The sequence below is a fragment of the Trichoplusia ni genome, chromosome 9 (assembly GCF_003590095.1).
Source record: "Trichoplusia ni isolate ovarian cell line Hi5 chromosome 9, tn1, whole genome shotgun sequence".
In the NCBI taxonomy this organism is placed as follows: Eukaryota; Metazoa; Arthropoda; class Insecta; order Lepidoptera; family Noctuidae; genus Trichoplusia; species Trichoplusia ni.
The window spans coordinates 950,438-975,084 of record NC_039486.1 but is presented as its reverse complement, the minus strand read 5'-3'; the positions used below and the strand labels follow the sequence as shown (position 1 = coordinate 975,084).

The following is a 24,647-nucleotide window of genomic DNA, read 5'->3' as shown; positions in this document are numbered from 1 at the left end:
AACACACCTTCAAACTGACCTTATCACCTCTAAACGCTTCCCAGGTAAGAGAATGATAGCGTTCATGGACGATATCAACATGCCGGTGAGGGACTACTACGGGTCGCAGCCGCCCCTGGAGCTGGTGCGGCTGTGGCATGACTATGGGTACTGGTTCGACCGCGCCAAGCAGTGGCGGAAGAATGTCAAGGTAGGGAGATACTTGTTCTTGGTGATATTTGGAAATAGGACTAAGACTCTGACAACGTGCTCCACTTAAGCTACAGGGATTGGTTCTTTGGTGCCTAACGTTACAATTCCTCCGGTTTAGTTTATAAAATAGGTCGTCATAAAGTTTTAAATGACTAATTTATTTAGCCTTTCAGCTTTTCCGTTATATATTCCATTCGTAAGTCAATATCAAATAATATTTCGCCGAAATAGGTTTTTGCTAAAATCGACTTACATTTGATCGAGTTTCATTACCTGATCACTTAGATTTTCTTAACATCTTAAATTTCTAGGTAACATTGGACACACAATTTTATCGCATTCAGCCTCTTTAGTCGCATTGCTTTATATAAGCATGTTAGTTGCCCCCTGTCAGAACATGGTCCTGTGTGGCGCGGCGGGTCCCCCGGGCGGGGCCCGCTCGTCGCTGCCCCCGCGGCTGCTGTCTTGCTTCCACGCCTTCTACCTCCCCTCGCCCACGCAGTCGCAGCTCGTCAAGATCTTTGGCACCATGCTCAGCCAGCATCTACAGGACTTTGATGAGGAGACCAAGTCCGTTGGTGAGCTGTCAATCAGATGCAGAATTACGCATTGATCCAGTCTTTGGTTGTTTTACCAGACTTACGGTTATATACGTAGATGAGTATGCACTAGGTATAGAACTGAATTCACTGCAGGCAAAGTATTATTATGAATTTTTAAAAGTTTTAAGTACTTTCTTAATTACTGAAAGACAGCACTATCAAAACGGTAAATGAAGGAGACCTGGTTTCCAAATGCTAGAATGTGAAATTGCCACCCTGCAGTGAGCTGACGTAGTGATCAATTCTACGCACGTAAATGAACTGGTGTCATTATTTTATTATAAACACTGTAAAGTCTCCCTACAACTACAACCACCCATTGTTATCTTTCATCCTAGTAATATAATTGTCTCAATCAAATCCAGGTAAAACGGTGCTGATAGCCACTATCGACATGTTCAACCACATCGTGGCTAAACTTCTGCCCACCCCGCACAAGATGCACTACCTGTTTAACTTGCGAGATATATCGAAAATATTCCAGGTATGTGCAATTTCTTTAATTCCAAGTAGACGAGTCGGTATGATATTTACTTGGTCACCCGATTTTTTATCAAAAATCATGTTTGAGAAGACAATACTCCTCTTTATAAGATCAGATAATATTGGCTAAAATATTTTTATTGTTACGAAACTGTACAACTTTTTGCTTATTCTCTATTGAATGGTAGTATGTCAAAGATTTATATTGTGATCCGCGTATTAAAGTATTTTTATTATTTTTGTCGAAACGGGGCACAGGATTACACGCGGTAGTGCGTCATCTCTTTTCCACACGCGCTATAATATTACTTTTAGACCTATTAACGGCAGTAGGTCCTCTTGACGAAATGAAACTCGTGCTACGGATTGTTTAATAATTCTAATTTGCTATTTAGTTGTTAAAATGTTGTTCAGGGCCTGCTCCGTAGCAACAAAGACTACACTAACACAAAGTCGCGGTTCCTGCGTCTGTGGATACACGAGTGCTTCAGAGTGTTCAGCGATCGACTCACAGAAGAAAAGTAAGTCTCATTAGAAGGAATTTTTTCTGGCGTGCTTTAGTTGATTGTTAAAAACAATGGTTAGTAAGTATATAGGTTTTATTGTCGCGCAAAATAAATAAAAGATATCTTAAGTTTAAAAAAGTCACAAAAGTCAAAAAAGTCCTCACACTCACACTCTCACTCACACTTTTGATACTGCAGATTGATTTATTAAACGTAATTCTTTATCGAAACTCGTACTGCGTCTATTAATAGATGATGAAAAACATTTAAACATTTGATAAGGATAATTACGTCCTTATCTTAAATTATCTTCTTGTCCGACTGGGATTTAATTATTGTATGCCTAAATAGGCTGATTGTAGTACTGTATTATTATTATTTAACACCTGAAACCTACTCAATCAACACAATAAAGATACTTTGACTTTGACTTAACTTGTGTTATTGTTTCCTGAGAATCACCCAGTTACCAGTTTAGCAGTGATCCTTAACGTTTGTGTTCAGGGACCGCGAGTGGTTCATGAATCACATAGGCGACATGCTGGGCAAGCACTTCGAGCTGACGTTCCACGCGCTCTGCCCCACCAAGAGCCCGCCGCTGTTCGGACATTTCCTCAACCCATACGAGGTCTATGATGATATGAACGATCCGGTTGCTTTGCGCAAGTAATGTAACAATTAACTAATCAGGTTTTATTGTATAACTAGGTTTTCAGAGAGAGCAGGAACTGTTTTAATGTTTCATCATCATCATCATCCACAGCCTTTATCCTCCCGCTGCTGGGCTGTTTTAATGTTTGACTGGCCTTTTTGTCTAGTGGATAGTGGCCCTGACTGCGAACCCGAACGATCATTTGTGGATGTAATTTATCTATTTCTCGATCCGATCTTATTTCGTCTTATTTTAACGATAAACTTGTCCAATACAATGCTGTGTCCACATGTTTTTTTTATAATCGTTGGCATCCTGGTTTTCGACCTCTCCTCAGTCAAGTAACAATTATTGTAGTGTTACACCGTTAATTCACCTTTCATTTCATCATCTTGCCACACTTTTTAAACCAATAACTAAATGATCACTGTCCACCGCACCAGATACATCACGATCCAGATGGAGGAGTACAACAGCTGCCCGGGCGTGGTTAAGATGGACCTGGTGCTGTTCAAGGACGCCATCGAGCACGTCTGCCGCATCGTGCGCGTCATCTCGCAGCCGCGCGGGAACATGCTGTGTGTAGGGATCGGTAGGACTGATGTTACTGTTGTAGAAGATTACGGAGATGAATAGATCTGTCTAGAATGGATGATGAGAAATGAGGGGGAAAGAAGATTTAGGTATGAACGTGAATGATTTTCACCGGCATTTGCTGATGAAAAAAAAGATGTGTGAAGGAAAATTGAACATAGTAGGATTTTTATAACCCTTAATATGGCATTGATAGCAGTTGTTAACAATTTTTGTGTGGATAACTCTTTGGATAGCAAAAAGACGAGATTATTTTTGTGTATTATTTTATATCTTGAAACTTGTACTCTGACCTTACATAATATGACGAAAATAGGTTAGACCTGTTATCCTAACTCACTTCTGCGTATTGTTGACAGGTGGTTCGGGAAGGACTTGCCTAACGCGAATGGCCTCATACATCTGCGAATACCACTCCTTCTCAGTCGTCGTCACTAAAACTTATGGTGTCAAGGACTTTAGGGAGGATCTAAAGGTAAATTATGAATATACTTATTCGTAGCAGATCTTTTAGAACTTTATGTTCTGTTTAAGTTGGTCAATAATGGGGAAAATTAAAATGTTATCAGCTACCAAATTTTCTTTTTGTTGTGAACCAAGTTGTATTGGCTCTGAGCTAATTCGGTTGATGTTTTTATTATGCTTTTTATTTTATTCTGCCAGGTACTATACACGGCATGCGGCGTGGACCACAAGAAGACGACGTTCATATTCTCTGACACGCAGATAGCAGAGGAGACCTTCACAGAGATCATCAACAACTTGTTGAGTAGTGGAGAAGTCACCAACCTGTACAAGACTGACGAGTTCGAAGATGTAAGTGTTCTTAGTTCCATCTAAAACGTGTTTCGGAAGGCATGTTATATTGTGGGTTCTGGCTGTTATTTATACATCTTTGACGTTACAAGTAGACAGGCGCTAGAAAGTCTGACAACCAGTCTGACTAAGGGATACAGTGTTGCCCAGGTAACTGGATTGAGGAGGTCTGAGGTCACTCCTTGTAAAACTCTAGTTCTTAGTGCATCCGTTGGAAGCCGACTCTAACATAGTTGGGTAAAGGCAAGGATGATGAAGTCTTGTATTGAATAATATCTTAGTGCGAAGCCGTTAATTATCACAAGTAAAGAATATCTATAATAACGGCACGCAATAAAATAAAAACTGCAATGGATCCAAGGAGTAAAAGTATTATCAATAAAATTGTAATTGGGAACAAACACTCGTGCCACGTTTTACTTCTAACGTTAATAACCAAAACTTAGCCAATACTCTATTTTACAACTAACCAACAGATAAAGACAGCGTTGGAGAAGCCGATGAAGGCGGCGAACCTGATGCAGACCAACGAGGTGGTGTACCTGTTCCTGGTGGACCGCGTCAGGCACAACCTGCACATTGTGCTCTGCTTCAGTCCCATCGGGGAAGAGTTCAGGTACTAAATGCTAAGATTATAATGATAAGACCGCCATTGTACCCTAACATTGTATGTATTAAGAATCATTGCTGTAATTCCATGTTGTACAATAAAGAATATTCTAATCTAATCTAATCTAATCTAAATGCTATATTAGTGAGATATGTAGTATGAATAATGTAAGTGAACACTAAGCTAAGGCCTATGTAGGAATTTAACGGCTTGAATTACCGGAGCGCTTCATTTTCCCGTTGTACCTGTGGTGAATAATATTGCCGCAATTCTCGAAAGGATATCAACATTGCTTCATCAAGGAGAACATAGATTCCGTGTTTCAAAATAGAGATTTTTGAAGTGAGATACGTCATTAGCGTGTCAGACTTTACATTTACATAATCCAAGACACGATCCAGTTTGCGTGAGTTTGGCTAGCGTAGAGTTTGCTGAGTAAAACAACTAAGGGATATCAAAAAAAAATATATGTGTTGCCCAGGAACCGCATCCGTCAGTACCCCGCTCTGATCAACGCGACCACCACGAACTGGTTCCTGGAGTGGCCGCGCGAGGCGCTGCTGGAGGTGGCCTACCGCTTCCTCGAGGGTGTTGAGCTGCTGGCATCTATCACCGGGCCCAGGGTAACATACACCTCATTATTTGCCCAGAATTCAGCTGCTTGACGACTAAAGGGTACTAAGTAGGCAATTATAAAAATGTAAATATTGCTTTGTAATTAGTTTTTGTAGGAAGCCACTGCATATCTGATCTCTATATTATCCATTTCCTTGACAAGATTGTTCTTCAGAATCAAATCGATCAGTTAAGATTTGTTGATTTGTACGATTTGTTGAAGAATAAATGAAGCAATAACAGCTAAGCCATTTTTTTCATAGAATCCTTATCTTTTTTTGTGCCAGTTATTGAATTAAATTCTTTGAACGCTCCATCGATCACAAGGTTTTTGCCAAACAGATAATTCCCCAAAACTCGACGTCCAAAATGATTACATCAAATTAGAATTCTTCCTCATTCCGCTTCAATTAGGTCCGACGGTTGGAATCTCTAATAGAAAGTCGTGAGGACATCCTCCGCGCCTCCGTGGCGTCCATCATGTCTCTGATCCACTCGTCCGTGGGCAAGTACTCCGTCAAGATGTGGCAGGAGATGCGCAGGACCAACTACGTCACACCCACCAACTACCTCGAGCTGGTGGCCGGGTACAAGGAGTGAGTGAGACTGACTTATACTATTGGGTATTTAACTAAAAAATCCAATAAGTTCGTCAGATAGATATACACAAATGTTGGGGACGAAAATAAAGTTAAAAATCGTTGGTACAGCTTGATTTGCCGAGAAACCTAACTTATTGTTGGCTCTATGACTGGGAGTTAATACAGGATTAATAATTAATAAAGAAGCGAAAAACAGCGGACTAGAATGTTTAAGAACTTAATATTTTCTAATAGTATAAACGAGAGGCATATACATATATTTCGTTTTCTCAGTACTTTTCGGTAGACGTCTTAATTACTGCGACTCAAACATACCCCGTTGTAATCAACGCGGTATTTTTGAGTCTCGCTCACATATTATTGTGAGTGAAATGTTCTTTAGGATGTTAAAAGCGAAGCGTTTCGAGATAGCCCTCCAGGCGAACAAGTTGCGCAACGGTCTCGGCAAAGTGGAGGAGACCACTCGCCTCGTCGGACAGATGTCTGAGGAACTCGCTGAGGCTCAGGTATACTTGTGTGGACGTTTTTGTCTTTAACCCATCCTAGTACCTTGCGTTTTGGAATATCTGAGTGTGGCGGAATAGATTTGAGTGTTTTGATATTAGGATTTATTTTATTTTGCTGCATAGGGATATTGATGTATTTAACTGTTGGAAATTTTGCGATTGTGAAGTTTCTAACAGTATTTATAAGCAAAGGCAATTGTTTTTTCTTGGTTTCTGTTGTATACTTTTAAAGCATGAGGTATAAAAATATCCATAATTATAAGCATTATTGAGCGCTCGGCGGAAGAGTGGGGATCGCTTTGCGCATCGTATACTCATGATAAAATAAAACGCCGATCTTGAGCCATCTTGAGGTGCATGCAACTGCATCAAATAACGAATCACGAGTGACGCGATGCGCTGCGGGTCAATCACTGGACTTTAGCCGCCCCGCGCCTCACTTCATACCGCAAAACGGACCCAAAAAATCACTTCTGCGCAGGTGAAGGTCAGCGCTGAAGAACCGTGCCGGTAACTATATTCAGAGCAAAACAGTATCAACAGAACATGTAATCGTCAAATTGTTTCGTCACAGGTTCAAGTGGGTGAATACACAGAGCAGTGTATCGAGTACATGGGCGTCATCAACGTGCAGCAGCGCAACGCGGACGAGCAGCAGCGCAGCGTGGCGGCGCGCAGCAAGAAGACCATGGAGGAGGAGGTGCAGTGCAAGAAGCTGGCCGACGCCGCCATGAGGGACCTGGCCAGCGCCATGCCCGCGCTCGAGGAGGCCATCAAGGTGCGCGGCCAAGGGTAACACGGCATACGACGTCACATCAAACTTGGTTCAGCCGTTTTCGGGATTATAGCATTTTATTGCTCGACTCAAACAAATAATCTTTTAATTTCTTAAATAAGTAAAATATTAGAAAAATGTGGGAATTACGAGAGATAATAAACTCGTACATTTAAAGTTCATCGCCATCTCTTAAAGCTGACTTGCGCGTTGTTTGGGTTCCTTATCCAAATGGTGAAAAGGAAATCCTGTTACTGTGACTCTACTCCGTTCGTACTTCCATCCGATACTAAGCTTTCTTCAAAAAAATCATGATAGCCGGTCAGTTTTCACAGGTAATGCTTCTCTCGCACTTAATCGGTTTTTAGTAACGGTGTCATCTTTTTTCTTTGACTTCTGGTTCACTTTGTTACTGAAATTAATAACTAGAAATATTGTTACAGGCATTGGATGCTTTGAACAAGAAGGACATTACTGAAATTAAGTCTTACGCCAAGCCGCCGCAGAAAGTCGAGATGGTGCTGGAAGCTGTGCTCATCTTACTTCAGGTATGATATACAGATAATACTCGTAATAATTATACAAATCTAAACTATTGTTGTGTTGAAGGTTTAGGTACCGTATACTTACAGTACCGTACCTTACCGTATTCAGGAGCCTCCTCTGAAAATCTCAAGATTTTAATCTTCGGATTAACATAAATATATTCTAAAATATTAACACATCTTGCTTTCATGCACATGCAAAGATTTGCCCGAAGCGCACAGTTGTGTCAAAATGGCGATCTGTCCACAAATTATGTGACTTTCCTTGGCTTCTGTCATTCTGACAAGTTGACTAGACTTATAGACCGATTAGATCAGCATTAACCTGTAGTAATATAATTTGTCTACGCTGTCTATACTTTTAGATTAACCTAGTTTCACCTCCAGAAAGAGCCAACATGGGCTGAAGCAAAGCGCCAACTCGGCGATCAGTACTTCCTGGATCGGCTTCGCGACTTCGACAAGGATAACATATCTGACAAGACTCTAAAGAAGATCGGCACGTACACGGTGAAGCCGGACTTTGACCCGGAGATCGTGGGTACCGTGTCCGCTGCTGCAAAGTCGCTGTGTCTGTGGGTGCGCGCTATTGAGAAATATGGGAAGATTTACAAGTTAGTCAATTATTCTGATTGAGAGAAGCTTGCGTTTATCAAAAAGATAAACGAAATATATGAGTAGTAGTATTTTATAAGAAGTTTAAAACAAAAAAAAATTTGACTGTCAGCCTTGGTAACATCTGCCGTTTAAAAAAAAATTGGGGAAACAGGTTCCTAATAGTTTTCATTTATCCAACGTGCGACATCAGTAATTCCTATTTGTAGGGAGTTTCCTACTTATTTGCAACCTTGATATAATATATTCTCTGAAAATAAAAACAGCAAAGTTACCTACTTATTTGCAACCATTGTTATATTCTCTGAAAATAAAAACTAACAAAATAACCATTAACTGAACGGGCAAAAAATCAAAATGTGAAATTTGGGTTAAATCACGTTTTGGAATTGGACTTTTTATCTCTATCTATGGGACATTTTAATTTATCTCTCCACCAGGATAGTAAAACCAAAGAAGGAGCGTCTAGAAGAAGCGTTAGAGTCTCTACGTATGAAGCAGCAGATCTTGGCGGAGGCCCGCGCCAAGCTGCGCGAGCTGAGCGAGATGATCGCGCGGCTGCAGCGCGAGTACGACGAGAAGGTCGCGCAGAAGGAGGAGCTCGAGAGGAGGTCCAAGATGCTGCAGCTCAAGCTAGAGAGGGCAGAGGCTCTGATTACCGGGTTATCTGGTAAGATAGGACTTATTTAAACACTTATCTTACTTATAGTAGCGGATAGAGATGCGATGGCTGTTTGATGAAAGCGGTCTTAGGGGAGGAGAGTGTGGAGGGAGTTGGGTAAGTTCAGCAGTTGATGGCGATGGCTGACTATGAACCGTCCGCCTACTGCTTTGATTTGGCCGCGTATTTGGTAATTATGGATGAGTTAATAGATTGATAGGTGATAAGGTATAAGCTACCTCTATAAAGAAAATTATAAAACCTGAATATTTACCTAATCTTAGCTAAAGGAAATATTCGAACCTACTCAATCAGTGCAACGAAGTTTGACCTTTGAAGTTCAATCAAGTCCTTTTGTGCAGGTGAGAAGGAACGTTGGGAGGCGACAGTGGAGCGTTTAGATAAGGAGTTCGACAACTTGCCGGGAGACTGTCTCATAGCTACGGGTTTCGTGGCATACCTCGGGCCCTTCGTGTCCGAATACCGGGAGTCGCTCATGGATGACTGGTTCTTAGAGGTACGTCTGATATTTGTGTATTTATACAAAATATGCGTGGACATCTACAATAGCATAAACGCCTAAGGCATTCTCTACTAGAAATGACATACTTCATGTAAACGCCTACACCTATTTTAATATATTTTTGTATGGGTTTTTCTGGCGCCCTGGAAGGTTGAGATTTACAAAACAGCCCGGCAGAACGTTTTTTCCCGGATATAAAAAATATCTGTATTACATTTAGGTATATAACGAATTACTCCCGGTGACTACGGGGCTAAGTATGAAGAAGTTCTTACTGGACGACGCTACGCTAAGAGATTGGAATTATATGGGATTGCCTGGTTAGCTGTTAACACCCTATGCCGAATAAATATATTTATGTAGTTTGTTTTATAAGTTAGGTGTGTAATTTATGTATTATGTCACGTTTTAGAGATCGTAGTTAATCCTTTAGGTAGACCCAACCTTTCAATTCGATTTTCTAGAATCTGAATCGAATATGGAATTGTGTGTTGTTTACAGTAGGCTTACTTTAGACAGAAACGTGTCCTATTTTATACTGTTCATACAGAGGTTGACTTGGTGGACTCTGGAATCCGACTCTAGCGCTAATTTGCTTTTAACCTAGATTGCTGCTCGTTGTTCTTCTTGTTCTAGTTCTATAATACCCCTTCGTGACCGAATCAGGAACTACAACAAATACAAATAAAGAACAGATTAAAATAAGTTTCGCGAATAATCCTACTGGTCACACTTGAACTAAATTAAAAATCTTTAAACGAGAAAGTAATACTTCCATTTTGATCCCATAGTAAATAATTATCTAAAACCGCGACATACGAAGCTCACTACAAATTCTATTTGTATAGATGACAACTTCAGTGCGGAGAATGGTATCATAGTGGTCCGCGCCACGCGCTGGCCGCTGGCCGTGGACCCGCAAGGACAGGCTCTCATATGGATCTCACATCTGGAGGAGAAGAATGATATACAGGTAACTGGTGTAATGGGGTGGAATTGACACTTTTACAGGGAAGTTTTTTAAGGAAATTAAATCTGACTCCAGGTTTATTTGAGTGCTCACTATATGTTGTGGACCGTGGCAACCTTTCGGTTATATGCATGGCTTTTTATGCTCTAGTTAGATGCAGGTGCCATTTCTTATGAATGTTTTACGTCCTTTCTTGGAGACTCCACTGTAAAACTACTACAATTTTTAATATATGATTTAGATGGATATTGACAAATCTGTTTGTGGAGTGCATCTGACTTGCTTATTGAGATAACTAAAAGTAACTATCAATACACGCTTATTGTTTAAATCAAATAGGCAGCATATTAATACTAAAATACTAATCAGGATTTATCTCAGTCTGGAATCTCTTGTGGATTGATTCTCAAGCGTTTTTTCTCTTCCCACAAGACTTGGCAGGGTCTTTAAACAATTATGATTCTACGATTATGTGGATTTGGAGTATATGCAATATTAGAAAACCCGTATGAAGTTGATGGATACCAGCTCTATAATGCAATCTTAAAACCAAGATACTTATGAATAAAAAATCTCAACTTATAAATACACATCATAAAAACATTCCTAGATCGTGGACTTTGGGCAGCCGAACTACCTGAAGATAATGGAGAACTGCCTGAGTGAGGGCAAGCCCATCATAGTTCAGAACGTGGGCGAGGTGTTGGACCCCTCCATCGCCCCTATACTCACGAAGGCGATCGTGACCATCGGCACCTCGCAGGTCATCAAGTTCAATGACAAGATGGTCGCCTATAACCCTTCGTTTAGATTATATCTTACTACTAAACTTGGTGAGTCTGATCATTGTGGTGAGTAAGTTGCAATATCCGTTTTGAAATTAGTTTTCTTCAGTCCACTTGCTGATACATATTGTGAGCATGCATAAGAAACATTGTGGTACCAATATCATGCATTTTCATATAATAATATTCAACAAATTTCTCACAACGCCATCTTCTCTCAAACTCAATAAATCTTGTATTATGAGTTCTAAAAAACTCATAAACAAACTTATATATTCCGAAATACATAGTTAAATATAGATAAATTACATCCAGATATAGAACAAAATAGGTTTGTAGCTTATCAAAAAAACATTTATCCTGGGTGGGAATCGAACCTACAAACTCCGGTATAGCAGTCAGGGCCACTAACCACTAGACCAACATCTGTCATGGTTTTATTAAAAAAAAGTTCTATGGAAATCAATCAAATAATACACATTTACCCTTTGTTAAACAGGAAACCCAGTTTACACTCCGGAGACTTTGACGCAGACTACGATGGTGAACTTTGCCGTAAAGGAGCAGGGTCTGACGGCGCAGCTGTTAGGTATCGTCGTCCGGAAAGAGAGGCCGCAGCTGGAGCAGATGAAGGATACGCTCGTGTTGTCTATAGCTCACAACAAGAAAGTGCTTGTAAGTGTAGCCGCCAGCCTTAAGTGGCCATTTGCCAATGATATTAGGTTTGACTTCTAGTTTGAGCGCATTCAGCTAAGTGCCAGACTCTTTCTCTCTTCCACCGAGTAACTCGGGCAATGCGATAACTTTGATGACGCTGATTTTCAGACATTATTAAATATGGCTAACAAGAGTATTGAAACAGTATTGACTGGTCGATTGTGGTTACTTGATCTGGAAATCATTTTTTGTTGCCTGTGATTATGTCGGTATCGCGTCGAAACGTAGCGGCAGATGAGTGGAGTGGAGTTTAAGTATCAATACAGCCGTGGAGTAACAAACCGATAACGATGTTCTTTCGACACCGTGATGCTGCTTTAAGACCATTGTACATTGCTATTTCTATTATATATGTTCATCTACAAGTGTATGTTGTTAATTAAAGTAACAGCTTCTACTTAAGCACTACATTCTCCCAGGTGGACCTGGAAAATGACCTGCTGCGCATCATGTACGAGTCACAAGTGCCGCTGCTGGAGAACGAGGAGCTGTTCCTGACGCTGCAGACCTCGCAGCGCACCTCACTGGACGTCAAGGAAGCTCTCATCACTTCACAGCATACTGAGAAGGAGATCGACACGGCCAGGGCGGTGAGGGGACTATTTCATTAATTATTGGTCTAGTAGGTACGGGCCGTGACTGCAATAGTGGAAGTCGTGGTATCGGTTTCCATCTAGGATAAATGTTTGTGTGATAAACACGATTGTTGGTTCTGCGTCAGGGTAAAATTAAAGCGTATAGCAAGTAGGTGGGTAATCGATTTTAGATTGTTTTTTTTAAGTCTGTGACGTGGCTTCGTATTTGATCTCGACAGTGTAGATTTTGAGACAATTACTGAATTATTTTTCCAAATATCCATAATATTCAAATAAATCAAACTTCACGTTACTCGATTCTAGTCCAGTGGCTACTGTTCTTCGTGAATTAAAATAATTAAATATTAACTTTTCCCCCAGGGTTACGTACCGGTAGCCGTCCGTGCGTCAGTGCTGTTCTTCGCGCTGAACGACCTCTCCCGCATCGACCCCATGTACCAGTTCTCGCTGGACGCCTACATCGACCTCTTCACGTACTCCATCGACCGCAGCCCGAAGGCCGTCGAACTTGAAGACAGGATCAATAACCTGAATGAGTTCCACACCTATGCCGTGTACAAGTTAGTGTTTACAATGATTTTAGACCGACAGCCGAACTGAGCATTTGTGAGATCCTCGAATTCTGGGTGTCTTTGTGTACGTGATGTTTGTAAACCCCCCCTCAAAACAACAATGTATGTAAGTATGAATTAAATTTAGGAATGGAGAGAGGCCTTTTACACGCAGCCATTAATAAAAAATTTAAAACACGTTCCTACTTTTGTTTAGAAATAGATATTTAGGGAAATTTTGTAGATTTTCGACCATTAACCACTTGGTGGAGTAGTGAATGATATTTGGTTGATTTATAGTAAAGCATACCAAAAGCTATCCAGTATATTTTGGCTACACCCATTTAATTTCCACAGGAACACCTGTCGAGCCCTGTTCGAGCGCCACAAGCTGCTGCTCTCGTTCCACATCGTGTCGCGCATCCTGTTCCAGATGGGCAAGATGTCACGCAACGAGTACCTGTTCCTGCTGAAGGGCGGCATCGTACTCGACAGATCTGAACAGCCCGACAACCCCACTAGTGAGCTTAACCTATAATAGCACTGTAAAACTCGGAAGATTAAGATCTTTACTTTCATGTTTTGTGCTTGTTGCAACCGATTGAAGAGATAAATACAACAATGCCTTGAATGGCTTTTTAGTCAAACGTAATTACGTAATCAGTTTAATACATTTAAAGTTGTATTCCCTTAAATGATAGTGAAAACTTGTTGGTTGCGTACATGGCTTAAGAGTTTGGTATTGTTAGGTTAGTATTAAGGGAATGATTCATGAAAAAAATGAGTTAGTTGTGTGTTAATTTGATACCCATATTATTATTGTGAAATAAGAATGAAACTCTGAAGCGCGAAAAATGTAGCCCTCAACTTTTTTGACTCTGGTAAAAAAAATATGCTTGGTATCGTAGTTACTTTAATTATTATAGCGTTGTACACATAACTAGTTCAGCTAGTCACATAAAGCTCGTCGACCGCAGACTGGCTACCGGACGAGTGCTGGGACAACATCACGGAGATGGATAAGCTGCCGGGCTTCCACGGCGTCACCGACACGTTCGAGACGCTCAGCAAGGAGTGGCGCGAGTGGTACCTGCACCCGGAGCCAGAGACACAGCCGCTCATCGGTCAGTTATACTGAACAACAGGTTTTATTAGGACAACTAGCCAAGAGACTTGTGAAGTCGCTGTCTTTCAAATTTATGGAGATGACAGATCAAAGTTCCGTGAGCATGTAGAATTGTCATGCATTGCCATCTAGCATAGCAGATACCAAATGCTGAAGACATTGCATGACGGTTCAGGTTTAGTTAGGAATAATTTGACACTCAGCTTCCTCCCCAACGTAGTGGATGCCCATTGGGATACCCCCGCCTAACTAATTGCTTCTTATATTGGCGCTTACGATTGTAAAATGTCACTAGGGTAGAGGGGCAGTCTTATGCAAGAACGACGCACTGAAGACGCAAAGTTAAATGTCGCGCTTACTTGTCCTACTGTCTTTATTATCAAGTTAAATGTAATGTAAAGATATTTCAGAACGTCCCTTACCTAAGTATCTTCCTGGCTTTGGCTATTAGAAAGAGTTGCGCATCTGTGGATTTTCAATTGACTATCAAGTAGCAAAGACAAATAAACAGCACCCTATATGGTGTAACATTCCAACTAAACCTCTTAACCTTGACACCTTGGTATAGCGTGAAAAAGCGAAATAGTAGTATAGATTGTAGTTAAACAAAAATAAGCCCTATAGCTTGACTCATAAAGCTCGAACTCGTTTGCTCATCTGGCAGGCGACTGGAACGACATCTGCAGCGACTTCCAGAAGATCCTGTTCATCCGGTCGCTGCGCGTGGACCGCGTGTCCGCCTGCATCACCACCTTCATCATCAACGTGCTGGGGCCACGATATGTCGAGCCGCCGGTCTTGGATATCAGGGTTAGTTATTATGCCCTGATGTTTATTTTTTACATAAAATGAAGATCAACACTCATGTCATACAGACATGATAGATAGTTAATGTTGTGACAATTTTGTAACTTTGTGTACTTCTGAAAGGCCAAGTCAAGACATTATCTCTAAAAAAATCTCAGTAAAAAACCTTAGACTTAGCACGACTTTGTATACATTTCATTACTTTTTAGAGATAATCAAGCAGCTCCATCGACACTTGGCTAGTTTTTTACAGAATGCTTTTGGCGGGATTTTATACGAGTATATTAGATGTGCAACAACGACTTACATGATAATATTGCCTTGAGGTGTCATGCTGTGATTCTCACTATCAGAAGAAAAATAGGTAGAAATAGGAAATTTAAATGACACAGTAAATATGTAGGCCGCGTGGGAGGAGTCCTCATGGAAGACGTCGCTACTGTTCGTCCTGTCGCCGGGCGTGGACCCGACGGCGGCGCTCATCCAGCTCGCGCTCGACGTCAAGATGTTCGACAAGTTCGCCTCGCTCAGTCTCGGACAGGGACAGGCGCCCACTGCTATCAGGTCACTACTGCAAAATAATTGCTTCTAGCAAATTATAATAATTATTGAAATCAACTTTGACTAATTCTAGCAAAGCTTATTTTTCCAAAAAAAGGTTTTTTTGGCTCACAGGTGTCCCAAATATGGTCAATGGTCATAGTTACATAAATAATAAATATTTTTTACTATTTTCAGACGGGCAGTTTTGCGTGTTTTTCGTTTTGAACGTCCCACCAATAAGTTCCTCAAAGTATTCTTATCTCACAGGATGTTATCCCACGGCATGAAGGAAGGTGGCTGGGTATTCCTGGCTAACTGCCACCTGGCGTGCGAGTGGCTGGGCTCGCTGCGCGGCCTGGACAACCCTAAGATCCACCCGCGGTTCCGCCTGTGGCTGTCCTCCATGCCCGACGACAAGTTCCCGTTGGGGATGCTGCAGCGGAGCATCAAGATGACTACTGAACCGCCGCAGGTTAGTACTAGGTCATCACTTACTGCGGTGTTAATAAATTAAAGCTAATTTTATGAAATAATTTATCCTGGAAACAGGGTAGAAAACTTTGACAGGCCATTTCTACTGGTTTCGACATTTTTATCCGACCACCCTGTGAAGAAATTGACAAACTCCATATAACACGATCTGGAGTCAGGCCATCGGAAATATTTTTTATTTTTATTTTGATATTCCGCTTTTTCTACAAAAATTGACGCATTCAAGTGGTAAAGGTAACCATGCCAAACCAGTTCGATCCCTACCTTGGACCTGATTTGTGTGATTTGCGAAGGCTAGTTTTAATTCTAGGTTTCTTGCGAATGTTACCTGAACGTTTGTAGCCCCCCGAAGAAATGCATTGTTTAGTGCAAAAGTCGTCTTTTAAATAAAAAGGCACTTAAGTACTTAGTTCATAGTAGATTACTATGACCATTTCCTCCCATCACCTGTAGGGTCTGAAGGGCAACCTGGTGCGTCTATTCGCGAACATAAACGAGGACAAGTTCGACGAGGCGACGCCGAAGTACCGGCGCCTGTTGTTCTGCGTGTCCTTCTTCCACTGCACGCTCATCGCTCGTAAGCGGTTCCGCCAGCTCGGGTACAATGCCGTCTACAGCTTCAACGATGCTGATTTCGATGTGAGTTTCAATTATTTCATGAATTAACTTGAATTATTGTAGTTAGAAATGTTTTCTAATGGCTCTGACATGCTTCTTAGGGTACTGAAACTAGCCATTTCGATGTGTTTCAATAAGTTTTTATTTAGAAAAAGAGCTGATTTGTTTTGATGATGTACATAAATTAGAGGAGTTCTTATTATAAGCATAGTCCGTAAATCAAGATCAATAGTAATGCGCGCTGAGTTCTTATTATTAACTGTGTTTATAATCAGGTGTAATGGATTTCTGTTTGATATAACATTCTAATTTACTCTACAATATTAATGGAACCAAAGGAAGCTTTAATAATAGGCGAAATAAATGAGTACGATTGTAGGTGTCAGACAACCTGCTAGCCAACTACCTGGAGGAGTACGAGGAGGTCCCGTGGGACGCGCTCCGCTACCTGTTCTCCATCATCAACTACGGCGGACACATCACCGACGACTGGGACAAGCGCGTGCTCATCGCGTACATCACGCAGTTCTTCAACGAGGATGCTCTCGATACCCCCTTCTATAGGTATGGTGTTCTATATAACAGGATTACCCGGAAATTATCATTACAATTATATACTTGTTTATTTTTTTTCTAATCACTTTCTTCGTGGCTTTGTGTCTATTCCGGGATATAAACAGGATCCAGTCATCAGTCAATCCGCTAGTACTCATTGTCCTGTAATTTTTTACGGCCATTTTCAATATTCTATCGATGGATTCGATTATTACAGATATTACAATCCCCATACAGAATTATGCTAAAATTAAGTAAGTTAGTAATAAGTAGATTATTTAGTAGGTGATTTTCGTATACAGTAGTGCGAGTCTGTTGTAGGCTGTCTTCGATCCCCGCATACCACATCCCTCGCGACGGCAGCTTGGAGTCGTACCGCGACTTCCTGGACCTGCTGCCCGCCTCCGAGCGCGCTGAGTCAGTAGGGCAGCACGCCTCTGCTGACGTCGCCACGCTGGCGCAGGTAAACTACTACACACAGCACACCCGCTATACCACCTAGCCAGTGTACTATAGAGTGCGCGAGTGCTAGTCTCGTCCTGAGGTATATGAGCAGCAGCATGGAGGAGGGAGACAGACAATTTGCTACGACGCATGCATCCTTTCAATAGCACCCTCCCTGTCTGACTGCTCTCATACCTCAGGAGACCCATGTCAGTATTCGTAACTTTTATTCTTTACTGTGTTATTAATATACAGGATGCGCTGATAATGTGTTCCACACTATTTGGTCTGGCATCTACTGGAGGTGGCGGTGCTGGTGGAGGAGAAGACCAAAAGGTAACTATTGATTTGCATTATTATTCGGGTAACTTTTACGAACATGATTGGGATAGCTTTTAGTTTTAATGCAGGCGGTGAAGTATTCTATAAGAATCCAACTGGGTATTAAATATACAAAACCGTTACCCTAAACAAAAATTAGCACTTAATCTTTAAGTAAGACTAAAAGATCGAATATAAAATAATCGAATATACTCTAGGTCGACGAGCTTGCCTTAGAAATGCTACACAAGCTGCCCGCTAAAATAGACATGGAGACGACGGAGCGTATGATGGGCCCCGAGATCGTAATGCCGATGTGTGTGTCCCTGCTGCAAGAGATCACGTACTTTAACGAGCTTATCAACAAGATCATTGCGGGACTCAAGGTAAGGCTCGATGTTTGCAGAGAGTTGGACTTGTGTCACACAAAGTGATATAGGTAGATCGAGAAGTCTTGGCGGTATTATAAGTATACAAAATGCCACTAGCGCTTAGTAAAAAAAAAAGTTTTATTCAAGTCCCACGAGAGTCCATAGAATGCTGTCAGTATTATAGAATGAAACAAGAAAAGTTAAAAGAAGTTTAGTAATAAGTGATAAAAGAATGTAATAATATATACTGCAGGAACAAAATTTTCTTGGACACTTCTTATTTTCGTGTCGATGGACCTGCATTTTTTCTAGATGATTTAACGTCTCAGTAATTTGCATCACCTATGCTGCATCACGAAGGCGAGTATTAGCATCCATTGGCAAGTGTGCAAATACTTTGGATACTCCAGCAATTACCTGCTATTCGAGAGCCGTTCCATAATCCCCATTTTGTGAAATTTCGATTGAGGTGATCTAACTCATACACCTGAGTATTTTTTGGAAGGTCATAAGTAATGTTTGCTAACAGGAACTTCGGCGTGCGATTGAGGGTCTCGTCGTGATGTCTGAGATGTTAGAGACCATGTACACTTGTATTTTCGAGGGGAAAGTGCCCGTCTTCTGGTTACGAGGTATGGGCATATTTTTTGTAAATATGTACTAGAATATGAGAAAATACTGAAAGGCTTTTTTATACTATGCTTGTTCCATCTTCCATTTACCTAAAGATGTATGTTTTTGAAATTGAAATTCGAAACGAAATTTTAGGCAAGAAAAACATGGTAAATAGCTGGTGTTGTTGGTACTTGTTTCTGTACGTCTTTAAAAGTATTAGAAATTAACCATCACAGCGCGCGCAAACAATGCATTACCGGTTCGGTACTATACAGCGTGGCGCTACAATCGTGATATTAATGACCACCATTGTAGCGCCATGCTGTAGATACCAGTGGTAGGACAGTGTGGCTTACGGCAGTGTTTTATGTATGCCGAGCGTGTCATGGTGCAGCCATTTCTATGGCGGCAACTCCAACTATACTGCGTTCATGAATTGTGTTGCCGCGATTTAGCCTAAATATTGGATCTGCTAAATTTGAGAATGGATAGGGATTTCGAGCCGTCGACCTCACAAGGGATCGTGAACTTCCATTCGTTATAGGAGCAACTTTATTAGAAGGGTTAAGACTCATCTTTATATGTAAGTGAAGTTGTCCATATACGTGTGATACAGGACGGCCGTCCATGAAGCCGCTGGGCGCGTGGTGTCGCGAGCTGTTCCTGCGCGGCGCGCACCTGCAGGGCTGGGCCAACGCGCCGCGCGCGCCGCCCACGCTCTGCTGGCTGCCCGCCTTCGTCGCGCCCACCGGCTTCCTCACCGCCGTCATGCAGGTAAGTACCTCTCTACCCGCCCAGCTGCTCCTGCAAGACAACGAGGTGTAGTGGTGTTGGAGACAGAAAGTGGCTGTAGGAAGCCTGGAGGAAAGCGATGCAATACTGTGTTTTGGCTTGATCCTAATGTCTTTGAACCCGACTAATTTTGATACAATAATCATGTCACAACAATCACAACGCTAGCTCACTTCAGGTTGGCGATTTTAGCGCTACACGGAATATTTCGAATTTAGGTTTCACAAATTACATTGACACACAAATTCCTAACGGAGTACAATGTATGCTTTCACCGCTTGCCACTGGTGTTTTAGAATAACCAAGGAACTTGCACCTCGGGCTTTAAAAATCATACGCGAATCACAAGGCCACTACTACATAATAACACGTGTTTTCAAAACAGATTAAATGTAAGAATACTAAAAATAATGATCTCTTAGACAACGGCCCGCGGTGAGAGCTGGCCTATCGACATGCTCTGCTGGGAGTTCACCGTCATGCCGCTGGAGGAGGCCGGCTTCGTGCGCCCGCCGAGAGACGGAGGCGTTTATATTAGGTGCGTGGAATTGTGCATCTTAATATACATAAATTTATTATTTTTTTCTTTGACCATGGACATGGGTAACCATGGGTATTAACGTCTGCGGTTTGCTTGCCAAAAAAAATCTTTCTGGAGATTCTAGCTCATGAGTGATCTTAAACACTTTGTAAGCGCTTAAAAGACAACGAAAGTCGCATACTTAATTCGAAAATACCTATAATCGTGTAATATATGTACAAGGCGGCAATTCAGCTATGCCTTATTGTCATCAATCAATGGGCAACCCGTCTTCACTTCTTCTACAGACATCCTGTTATACGCGCCATTTAAAAAGTTAAAAATCCAACTGTATCAATATATTGTCAGAGGCCAGTACCTAGAGGGCGCGTCATGGTTCAAGAAGGAGGCCTGCCTGCAGGAGCCGCTGCCCATGCAGCTCGTCTTCCCCATGTCGCCCATACACTTCAAGCCTATCAAGGCTACTGGGAAACGCTTGCGCAGTAAGTCTATTACAAAAATACAACTAATATCTTAATTTTACACACTTGTACACTACCACAAAAACTAACCTAACCTGACTTATAAAAAATGCTTTGTTGGTAAGTCCGTAAAAATAACAACTGGCATTCGATCGTATCCGAAGAAAACATCAAAACTACATTTAATCGAACTTTTAAGAGGTTGGTGTGAAGTGGCACAAAAAGTCTCATGGGAGGTCTTTTCTATCAGACTGAGCTCACTCAGGCCCTTCCGTGAGAGTCTTAATAAGTTAAATGAAACTAAAAGCAAATTTTCTTTTTGGAAATTGAATATTGCTTACATAGTAAAATTTATTAATTTGGCAGTTTAATTTGTCAGCGTCATCATTAATAGAGTAGCATCTTGTAGAGCTAAGGTAGTGAGGTTGGTATCGCGTTGCAGACCGCTACATCTGCCCGTGCTACTACTATCCGCTGCGCATGGGCGCCTTCGTGGTGGCGGTGGACCTGCCGGCCGGCAAGGAGTCCTCCGACTTCTGGGTCAAGCGCGGCACTGCCATGCTCTGTACACTCGCCACTTAACTGGAAAGGCTCTTATTATTTCGTCTATCGGCTCAGTTATTCTTAGTCCTTATATTTACTGTATTCTAAACTGTATTTGAACTGCACAATGTGTAATGCTGATTCCTGGAGGTCAAGTCTTATAGTAATATTTTTGCGGGTGTGGAACAGAGATGCCGCGATGTATTGCGCTGTCACGTTTCCTCAACCATGGTATGTCTTCTTAACTTAATTTATTAATGAGGGTAGTTTTTAAATAAAAGGTAAAAAGTAAAATAATTCATTTTATTTTTAATGCTTCTTAAAATTTTGGTTGGTTCGTAGGCTGTCATATCTGTTAGTGTATTCATTTGCCGATTCCGATGCTGATTGGTCCCAAGCCAATGTTGATTCCTGAAAAACGGAATCTGATAAATATCCTGTTTTCAAGTTTCCAGTAATTTTATTAGACAGTACCGGTACAATGGAATAAAAGATTTGTTAAGGGTTATTAAGTTGCATCATGTGCTGCGCTTGCCGAATGATTACATCAATAAGATGAAAGAGTTTCGTCACGTGTCAAAAGGTGCGAGAAATGTAATGCCAGTTGCATGTTCCATTGTCAGTTTTAATACAAGCAACGCCCACTACGTCAACAATGAAATGAGGTTTCAGTAATGCCTCCTTACATCAAAGATACTATCCGATTTAATATTAATTATAATTGTTACGAAATTTACCTTTTCTGTCTTCTTCTGAAGATTCCTGAAACAGTTAATAGACATATTTATTAAACATCTCCTTAACTAGAAAACTTAGTTAGTTTTTGTTCTTCGGATTTTCTGATCACACACACTAACAATCGATATAGTGACTAGTTCTCCTTTGTTCAAATCTCATGCGGGGATCGAGCTCACAACGAATTTCAAAAACATACATCAAAATGTAGGATAAATGTAGAAAATCTATCAGAACTGCTTAAAACTAAGCTGTTCTGATAGATTATCTGGTGTAAAATAATCCCTATTGTAATAAAATGTTGTAACAACATACTTCCAAGATCAAAGCATCGTCAGTTGCAGTTTCCGCCTCATTTTCCAGGTCTTGGCTTGGCACAGGCTTAGGTTGGGGTTTGGGTTTGGGTGTGGGTCTGCCAAACAGGCCGCCAATTAATCCTCCTAGAAGCGGAGAGCGCTTCTGTCTCCTCGCAACTAAAACTGAAACACAAGCTTTTTAGTGTGTTTTTCCATGATCATAATATATGTAATCATCAATAATAATTATGAATCGAACATGCCCGAACTCGAAGGGGTCGGGATGTCGTTTTTATCCTAGCTCCTATAGCCACCTTCCTATGCCAATATTCTGTTACCTTACATGCAAAACTCGGAAAACTGGAAGCAGGGACAATGTACTCGTATCTTGCTAGATTTGATTACAGGCAAGGAAACAGCGGAAGAGTTAATAAAAGCTTGTTGCAAAAGTAGACGGATAAAATCTTACCTGGGCTCGGCCTGTTGACATCAAGCTGTAACCACAATTAATATTTCATATAAATGCAATGATTTATGATAAAAAGAATATAAAACATTGATTTAAACATACATACGTCGATTAAGTTTTCAAAAAGTCGTCCTTCGACTAATTGATCCCCACCGATAACGAGGTCCACAAGCCCAGAGTCACCTAAAAGTATAATGTATTTAATAATCGGAGCTCAAGTATTTCACAATCGTCCGATTTTTCTAAGCGGTACTGTTGCAGCAATGGCTTTGGCTGGTAGAGCAAGTCCTTGCGGACAACAACACACTTGTACACACTGTACTGAAGTCACGTGACTTTGACATGTCATCTACAGATATTCAAGCGTTTTCCATCCTTGCTGACGATTTTGGAAATGTCATTTTGCCAGAAGGGTTGTTTTTTGTCTCGGTCGTTTACTTCTAACAATTGTATGATTCAGGTCATTGGCTACAATTTGGCGTAGCGTGGCGTTGATAGGCTTAAACGTTAGTTATCGTTTAATATTGTTTTTACTTATCAAAAATATGTAAAGAGATGTATTCTATTGTGAAATACTAAATCAATTTACCTTCTGATCTCTCGGCGTAGGCGAGTGCAGCCTGGAACATGTAAGAAAATATAGATAGCAAATAACTGCGTTGGTATGTAGTCTTCGCCGCACGACCAACACACGACGCGTGTTTAAATTGGCATCAGATAGTTCTGCGTTCTAATAGTCCACGCAGAAATACGTTCAAGTTTGTAGAGATTTAAAAATATACCTATGAAAAGATAAGTGTTTTCGCTATGCGCAAGCTTTTGCTACTTTGACGAGAATGTTAAGTCAAGGGGACTGTTGCCGTCTTACACGCAAGACAACGTATTGAGTATTATTCGCTGTTTCAACTGCTTTAGTATAATTGAGGATTTATTAGGTTCACAGACTGCATGGGAATTTATAGATTCCTAAGTAATCATGAGACAGATTAATTATTAAATGATGCAACCGGAGTCCTTAATCATGACCTCGCCGCGTCATCTCATGATTAAGGACTCCGGTTGCGTCCGAAACTAGTCGGGAATATGCGTGAGTAAACCTTTGCGACATATAATCACAGTAATAAAGTCAAAAAAGGGAATATTAAAAAAAATACTCACGAATGCGAGAACTAATAGTGCGGTCTTCATTTTGGAGGTATGGCGATCAGCTTGTGTCATCTCTTAACAAGTCTGCAACGTTTTATACCAAGTTTATGTATACAACGAATACACTATGTTTGTGAATGCTGCGGCGCAAGCAATTGTTCAAATACTAAAGACGTCTGAAGATCGACGAAGGCATTTCATCTCGTGAGTTTACTTACTTGCATGACGCAAAAATTATGTTCATTATACCTACTCGGATAAATAATATTATCGAGTGTGCATTTATCGACAAAGACTGGGGTATCACATTTTTTCCATAATTACTACAAAATTAACATAAAACGCTAATAAACTAAGTAGTGGATGTGGCGGATCGTGGCTATGATAACTGTACACTTACGAGTTTGGTTTTCAAATCCTTTTTGAGTAGTAATTTTCCTCTAATGATTTATCTATTATTTCAATTGCAAATTAAAAATAGGACTTTAAAAAAATGGTTAGTTTCCCATCAAGTTATGGTAACTAATTAACATCACCAAATTTTAAATGGCTGCACCTACCTGACCTTGCAGGTCAGATAAGCGACCGGCAGTCTGCATTCCAAAATTTGATAACACTTGCTAGATTACTTACAAAAATACTGACATGTGTATTCAATTTGAATTGACGACTTTGATTTGATTTATTTGATTGAAATAGCTCCGTTGGCTCAGAGACCAAAAATGTTTCTTGGCCTCTGATACGAGCGAGCGCCACTTTACCCGATCTTTGGCCACTTCTCGCCAGTCAGTGGCATGAAGTACCCGAAGATCCACCTCGACTGTATCACTCCAACGATACCTGGGTCGGCCAACAG

General features: G+C 41.0%; 2 protein-coding genes across 2 annotated transcripts in view; one reads left to right on the top strand and one right to left on the bottom strand.

Moving 5' to 3' along the window:
* Positions 1-21,514, top strand: part of LOC113497184 (dynein heavy chain 2, axonemal) — a 45,902-nt gene extending 24,388 nt beyond the window's left edge. Inside the window, exons 44-81 of the mRNA XM_026876599.1 lie at positions 45-190; positions 587-770; positions 1,160-1,278; positions 1,692-1,798; positions 2,288-2,449; positions 2,879-3,027; positions 3,389-3,504; positions 3,693-3,845; positions 4,322-4,461; positions 4,937-5,078; positions 5,485-5,666; positions 6,055-6,178; positions 6,753-6,956; positions 7,397-7,501; positions 7,886-8,112; positions 8,554-8,783; positions 9,137-9,291; positions 9,518-9,617; positions 10,146-10,270; positions 10,878-11,100; positions 11,552-11,727; positions 12,189-12,359; positions 12,726-12,925; positions 13,274-13,437; positions 13,894-14,040; positions 14,707-14,852; positions 15,253-15,413; positions 15,660-15,864; positions 16,338-16,523; positions 16,882-17,066; positions 17,379-17,520; positions 17,757-17,837; positions 18,041-18,208; positions 18,723-18,825; positions 19,425-19,582; positions 20,023-20,138; positions 20,490-20,623; positions 21,045-21,514. Coding sequence (XP_026732400.1) covers positions 45-190; positions 587-770; positions 1,160-1,278; positions 1,692-1,798; positions 2,288-2,449; positions 2,879-3,027; positions 3,389-3,504; positions 3,693-3,845; positions 4,322-4,461; positions 4,937-5,078; positions 5,485-5,666; positions 6,055-6,178; positions 6,753-6,956; positions 7,397-7,501; positions 7,886-8,112; positions 8,554-8,783; positions 9,137-9,291; positions 9,518-9,617; positions 10,146-10,270; positions 10,878-11,100; positions 11,552-11,727; positions 12,189-12,359; positions 12,726-12,925; positions 13,274-13,437; positions 13,894-14,040; positions 14,707-14,852; positions 15,253-15,413; positions 15,660-15,864; positions 16,338-16,523; positions 16,882-17,066; positions 17,379-17,520; positions 17,757-17,837; positions 18,041-18,208; positions 18,723-18,825; positions 19,425-19,582; positions 20,023-20,138; positions 20,490-20,623; positions 21,045-21,184 — 5,876 coding nt within the window. The 3' untranslated portion in view covers positions 21,185-21,514. The remainder of the gene's footprint in view (positions 1-44; positions 191-586; positions 771-1,159; positions 1,279-1,691; positions 1,799-2,287; positions 2,450-2,878; positions 3,028-3,388; positions 3,505-3,692; positions 3,846-4,321; positions 4,462-4,936; positions 5,079-5,484; positions 5,667-6,054; positions 6,179-6,752; positions 6,957-7,396; positions 7,502-7,885; positions 8,113-8,553; positions 8,784-9,136; positions 9,292-9,517; positions 9,618-10,145; positions 10,271-10,877; positions 11,101-11,551; positions 11,728-12,188; positions 12,360-12,725; positions 12,926-13,273; positions 13,438-13,893; positions 14,041-14,706; positions 14,853-15,252; positions 15,414-15,659; positions 15,865-16,337; positions 16,524-16,881; positions 17,067-17,378; positions 17,521-17,756; positions 17,838-18,040; positions 18,209-18,722; positions 18,826-19,424; positions 19,583-20,022; positions 20,139-20,489; positions 20,624-21,044) is intronic.
* On the bottom strand, positions 21,435-23,880 carry LOC113497183. Its single transcript, XM_026876598.1, has 7 exons — positions 23,804-23,880; positions 23,235-23,265; positions 22,752-22,828; positions 22,646-22,670; positions 22,196-22,359; positions 21,883-21,907; positions 21,435-21,556 (listed from the first exon to the last, which is right to left on the bottom strand). Exons 1-7 carry the CDS (start codon positions 23,861-23,863, stop codon positions 21,510-21,512), a joined length of 429 nt encoding a protein of 142 aa, XP_026732399.1. The 5' UTR covers positions 23,864-23,880; the 3' UTR covers positions 21,435-21,509.
* Between the last annotated feature and the right edge of the window lie 767 nt (positions 23,881-24,647).

What these genes read in the sequence shown, in the direction of transcription:
- LOC113497183 (XM_026876598.1), bottom strand. Translation starts at nt 23,863, where the DNA reads ATGACACAAGCTGATCGCCATACCTCCAAAATGAAGACCGCACTATTA. An exon ending in CACTATTAGTTCTCGCATTC is followed by an intron (nt 23,266 to 23,803) that starts GTGAGTATTTTT and finishes TACATGTTCCAG; the next exon opens with GCTGCACTCGCCTACGCCGA. An exon ending in CTACGCCGAGAGATCAGAAG is followed by an intron (nt 22,829 to 23,234) that starts GTAAATTGATTT and finishes TTATACTTTTAG; the next exon opens with GTGACTCTGGGCTTGTGGAC.